Source organism: Populus euphratica, unplaced genomic scaffold, assembly GCF_000495115.2.
Source record: "Populus euphratica unplaced genomic scaffold, PopEup_1.0 scaffold6.1, whole genome shotgun sequence".
Classification (NCBI taxonomy): Eukaryota; Viridiplantae; Streptophyta; class Magnoliopsida; order Malpighiales; family Salicaceae; genus Populus; species Populus euphratica.
The window spans coordinates 2,926,963-2,932,962 of record NW_011499849.1 but is presented as its reverse complement, the minus strand read 5'-3'; the positions used below and the strand labels follow the sequence as shown (position 1 = coordinate 2,932,962).

At 38.0% G+C, this 6,000-nt stretch overlaps 1 protein-coding gene across 2 annotated transcripts; it reads right to left on the bottom strand.

The window, feature by feature from the left end:
- Positions 1 to 335: 335 nt before the first annotated feature.
- Positions 336 to 4,904, bottom strand: LOC105120626 (protein CYPRO4-like). Of its 2 annotated transcripts, XR_841396.1 has the most exons (3): positions 3,098 to 4,904; positions 696 to 1,645; positions 336 to 594 (listed from the first exon to the last, which is right to left on the bottom strand). XR_841396.1 is itself a non-coding variant. In XM_011018902.1 (2 exons), exons 1-2 carry the CDS (start codon positions 4,760 to 4,762, stop codon positions 1,364 to 1,366), a joined length of 1,947 nt encoding a protein of 648 aa, XP_011017204.1. In that variant the 5' UTR covers positions 4,763 to 4,904; the 3' UTR covers positions 336 to 1,363. The 2 variants fall into 2 exon arrangements, 1 of the variants encoding a protein (XP_011017204.1); XM_011018902.1 differs by having other exon boundaries at positions 336 to 1,645.
- Positions 4,905 to 6,000: the final 1,096 nt, after the last annotated feature.

Sequence of the window (6,000 nt, the reverse complement as noted above, 5' to 3'; positions counted from 1 at the left end):
TTTCCTACATAAAACAACGTTACAATATAATTTCATAACCACACAGGTACCCTTAGACTCACCCTAATTAATTTTAACATTTCTTAGACTAATGATTTCATAATATATACTTAGGGTCACTCTTAACAACTTCATGTCAGTGCCATAATAATTCAATAATTCCTAATTCAATTAAATATATGAAAATAATATAATTATATACATTACAATAATATATTACAAATTCCTTAAAGAGTACCAAAATAACATTTTGGAGTTTTTACATCAAACTTAAAAAAAAAAAAAAAAAGATTACAACATCTCATATATAATATTTATACTTATAAAAAAACTAGTAAATAACATGAAAAAATTCTAATATTATAGGTAATATAATTTATACATTTGATTGTTTATATTTACAATCACTTAATGACTTATTTCAGCACTAGTTTTAACCCCGAGACGGGTTTTGTGAAACTCGCATCTGTGAAAAGAATTCCCGCAACTCCGGCCGTGGCAAAGCGAGCGAGCACGGACCAACTCTGCCTTCACATACCATTTTCCGGATCCTCTCCAAGGCCAAGTGGGTCAAACCCAAAATCTCCTGCCAAACTAAACTTAGAGAAACAGAGCAAGATAAGCAAAACATAAACAACAAACAGAAATTTTCAAGTTCAGGTCGAGAATTAGACAGAGCACAGTGAGCGGCTCACGTTCCATCAAGATATGGTGGAGGATCAAGCCCAGGAAGCCATGTGGGTCGCTGTTGGGCAAGGAGTGCTTCCTGGTTTGGCGGGCAAAACACATCTTCTGCACCATATGATGACTTATTTATGTTCTTAGACAAGGAGCATAACGAAGAAGAAAAACATGGCTGAATAAGGAAAGCTCTACCCGTTGCAACAGCCATTTTCTCCTCTCCCTCTCCCTATACAAGCGAGTGGTTAGCGAAGGCATCCATCATAGCTACGTATACAACTACCATCCAAAATAAGAACTCATCCATACGAAGACAACATGGTCCCACAAACTCCCACTAAATTTATGATGGCCAGTCAAACAGCCAGGGAGGATGCCGGGCAGCCTAACTTCACAACAACAAGCAGGAGGGGGAAAAGGAACAAGAAATCACGACAGCACTCCAACCCGCTGAAGACAGGAATTTCGGATTCAATGAGAAGCAATACAACAAGATAGGAAACATCAAAATACTAGCAATTTGACGTAAAACTCCAAATACAGTGTAATTAGATATCATTCTTCCTGGAAGATAAATCCAAACATACCTAGTTAATCAAAAATTAAAAAATACAATTCAGAAATTTTAGAAAAGCATTTCCGACACCGAGAGAGTGATCAACTGGGGAGCAATATTCAGCAATCAGCGCCTGCTGGATATGCTGAATGAGCTGACTTTCATGGGGGTTGCAATCACCAGTGGAGCCTCAGGAGAATCACTGACTGCAAACTTGTCATGCATGAAACGGCTATCAACAATGGAGTCATCCTTAAGGACTACCTTGTAGCAGTAACAGCTCTTCAAGCCCTCTTGATTACGATAGCACTCATGGGAACCGTTCTTTACCTGCTGGAAGTTCCATATCGCACTAAACTTGCCAGCTGTTGCAACCAAATGGCGCTCCTGCTTCCCATTCTCTGTGACCTGCCAAAGTTTTTTACTCACATAATGTTAAAATTATCATGCATAGACCATCACAGCAGACACTTCAGGTGATATGCAAGTACAGTAGGGGAAAAGGAACTACGCAATAGAAATCACAGCCCCACTATTTCGTTTGACTAAAGCAAGAGCGTCTATTGACAAATATTAAAATGGATTGTCACGAAGTATATCGTTTCACAACCAAGTATATGTTGTTAATGCTTATTATGCAATTTTAGACGTGTAAGGTTCATCTGAACAAGTTTCAGTGCCATGCATCATCATTGTGATTGCTGGAATATGACCATGGTCTTTCACTGGCGTAGGTCTCTATGAAACTTGATTGATGAACAGCTTTTTTCCACTCCATAATACTTAGCTTCCAACTAAGGCTTCAGCGTCAAGGTCTAGGAAAAAATAAATTTCTAAATTTTGTTTTTGGTGAAGTTCATCAAGCACCCAAAACTGGGTGAAATTTTTATATTTTTTAATGGGAAACATACAAGTTGGGCACAGAGCATTGCTTGAAGGATTCGACACTATCAAGGATATATTAAAGAGATGACCTTAGCAAAACAATCAGGAAATAGCTGTCATGAATCTAAAGCTCATGCAACAAGAAAAATTCATAGCAAAAAACCAACTAATCCCAGAACAAATTCAAATCCTCATGAATTAAGTGACTTGAACAAGTGTGCAATACTTAAGCCTAAAAGGATCATTCCTATACCCTTTTAACAGAAAGAGATCACATAGAACAATATTTCATCTACAAACAAAGGTGAAGCCACACACTGCCGGACACTTCTTACTTCTAGAATCTAAAAATATGCATGGTTATAGACGTTCTTAAATGCAACGGGTATTGTATAATTCCTTCAAAATGGTCCTGCTAGAACACTGTTTTTCTATGTTATAGATAAAAAAAAAAAAAAAGGGTTAGTAAGAAATCGTGTAGGAGGAGCCTGGGAGGAGCCCTACCTGAAATACATGCTAACTAAAACCATTTTCCACCTCCCTAAAACTTTCTGAAGAAGCAAAAAAACATTAAAGCAACAACTCCATTGAAGTTTCTGCTAAATCTCACATTTGTCACTAATGCAACAAATCCATAACATATCACGCGGAGAAGGAAAACAATTAGTAAAATGGAGAACAAACCAAAATAAGGCAAATAAAATTAACATCTATTTTCATTATGCTTATCCACAAAATTCTGCCCTAGGAACCTACAGAGCTTGGCATTTAAAGCAAATGAATTCACATGTTGAATTGTCTAGGCATTGATAAAAAGATCAAGGGAAAAAAAAGAATTCAATTATGTCCAAGTATCACCAATAACTTATGCATCTCATGGTCATGGTAGGATTGCATACATATCATATGCATTAAACAGAAGATGCACCACAAGAATTGACAACTCAATATGAAAAGGGATACAAGTCTACTTACCCAAGAGAACTGAGCCTTTTGGAACTTGTTATTAACTCCAGCTAGATGTGAATCCAGAGGAGTCAGCTTCAACAATCTCGGAGCTGCAATCCTGTTACCCATACGACCATTAAAACCAGTCTTCATCTTACCATCCTTGTCTGTGAAAAGAGTGCAGATAAGGATCAAATATGCATCGGTGGTGCCCAATATCCACTTCCCATCAAAGGTAACATCAACATGAGTAATAGGTGATCCCAGGCCAGGAAAAGCTGTTTTTGCCTGCCGCATCGAATTGCCTGAATACAATCGAATCTTTCCATCACGAGACCCAACAACAATTGATCCATCACCTGTGCTAGCAAAGCACTGGAAGTTAGTCCCTCTTGAAAACTGATGTCCTTGAGTCCAATTCAGAACAGGAGTATTACTTGCAGCAAGATTTTGAACAATACCATGCCGGTCACGCATATCCCACCTGCAAAGCCTATTGTCATCCAATCCCAAAAATGTAGATCCTGACGGATCCAACTGTGCTCCCTTGCTATCATTTGCAATATCCCTCATGGTAATATCAGTTCCATCCTTTTCAAACCTCCACTCAGTAATAATCTTCCCTGTCTCTATATCAAGTTGATGCAAACCAGTAGAATGCAATTTCCCTTCATTCATCGGACTCATAAGCAACATATTAGTCTCAGCCCGCATAAGAAGTGCCTTTTTAGGAGTCGAATGCACCAAATTCGAAGAACTCCTATGATTCCCACTTCCAAAATTGACATAAGCACCTTTTCCATAAATCCCGTGGCTAAAGTTCTTAACGACCTGAATCCCTGAACTACCCACCAAGAAACTGTTATCCAGCGCACCCAATGCCAAGCTCTGTATCCCTCCATTGGCTGCCTCCTCAAATTCCTCTTGCAGATCTCGATTTCCCCTCACAGGGGTCACAGATCCAGGGCTTTTCAAGAAATCATCCTCTGCATCCTCCCACATAGAATCATCTGCCTTTTCCGGGTTCGCCCACCCAACAAAATCCTTCCCGTAAACCTTAACCTTGTTTGCTTCATTGGACTCGTACCCAAAAGTATTCTCAAACAAACATTCCTGGTACTTGCTATTAAAAACCTTATAATCTTCATCACTAAAAAACTTTATAGCCCAAACACCGTCAGCAACAAAATCAACGCGGCGCTGTTCCTTTAATGTTTTCAATTGCATCTCAACAGCGACTTTCGCTCTAATTTTTGTACTAACCTTCAAAACCCACCAAGAAACTCCTTCAGATTCTGACTCCGAGTCCTCCTCTTCATCTTGACCATTAATTTTTGAGGTCTTGATGAAAGAATAAGAAGTCAACTTATCTGAAGTAACCCATTTGGCTTTTGGGGTGTTACCGCCGATATGAAGGTAAAGTTTGACACCATTTTTAAAATTAGAGTTAGGACTCTGCTGAGTTCGGGTTGTTGTTGAGGGGTATTTGAGTTTTAGGGCTTTAAGCTTGGATTCGACTTCATCAAGAGAAGATGGGGTTTTGGGTCTGTTTCTTCCTGTGGAAGATGATTTTTCTGGGGTTTCATTGCTGACATCTTGGTAGTTTTCTTCTTCTTCCGTTTCTTCTTCTTGTTGGCTCTCTGTGTCCGAGTCTGAGAGCTCCAGATCTTCACGGCTTTGAGAGCCCCCCATTTTCGATTCTTACAGAGGAATTAGAGTTTAGGTTTTTTTGAAAGAGCACGAGAGAGGGATTGGTTAGAGCGCCAAGCTCTAAATTTGAAATTGGAGCTGCTTCAGGTTTGGCTTCTTATAGGGATTTACTTTTAGTCATTTTTTTCATCATGCTTCGTTGATTAAAAAATTACAGGAACTTTATAAATGCAAGAGAAATTAAAAAAAATCTAATTTTTTTATAAAATTATCATTATATTTTAATTAATATTAAAATACTCTTACAGTATCAAAATTACAAAACTGTGTTAAAAAAACTCCTCGAAATTCATAACCCAATCCCAATAAATCTCCTTTCAGAATAATTTTCCCAACAAGTCAGATCTTACAAAAACTAAATGAGATGAAATTCAGTGAACAAATGACAGATCTCGCTTTCCTTTTCTTATCTGGAACCCCCCTAAAAGTACCACCTTTCCAATTTCACAAACCCTAAAATCATCAAATTTAGGCGCTCATTAAGACTTTAAAACTGCTGAAATGTCTCCGGCAAAAAAGAGGAAAGTCACTTCTTTCCAACATGACATCATGTCAGAGCTTGGAAAGCTAGGAATGACATATGAAAAGAGGCTCAATTTAGGTAGATAATTGAATTCTGCGTTGGGAGAAATGCATGACATTATGCCAAAGCCTGGAAAGCTGGTAGAGAATTAGAGTTTTTGCTGGGAGAAATGCATGTAAATATAATTGATTCCTTGAGGGAACATTGTTTAAGCGGGAGGGATAGTGGAGAGGAGGAAATTGATATACATATTGATGAACTCAATGATGACACCTTCTTCACATTATGAAAGCTCTGAATATTTGCAAGAAAAATAAAAAAATCGAATCATTATCCAAAAACACTAAAAAAAAATAAAAAAATTTCAAATAAAAAAATTTAAAAAATCACAAAACTCTATTTCATCTGGAAAAACAAGCAGCAGAAAGTTAACCAAAATTCTCCTAGTGCATTAAATGTGTGCGACAACAATTGTCTATTTTTAGTCAGAGTTGTTAAACGAATTTCAGAAACCTTGTGAAAGAGAGGAATCTTACATTAGAAACTTTTGTTCAGTTGATTATGGTGGGCTGTGTGTTTAGGAAATGACTTGGCCGATGGGGATATTGACATTGGTTTAATGGCCCTTCTATCTGAAGTCATCAACATGATGGTCTTGCCGGGGAACATAATGGGATGGTCGGGTGGGGGGATCTGA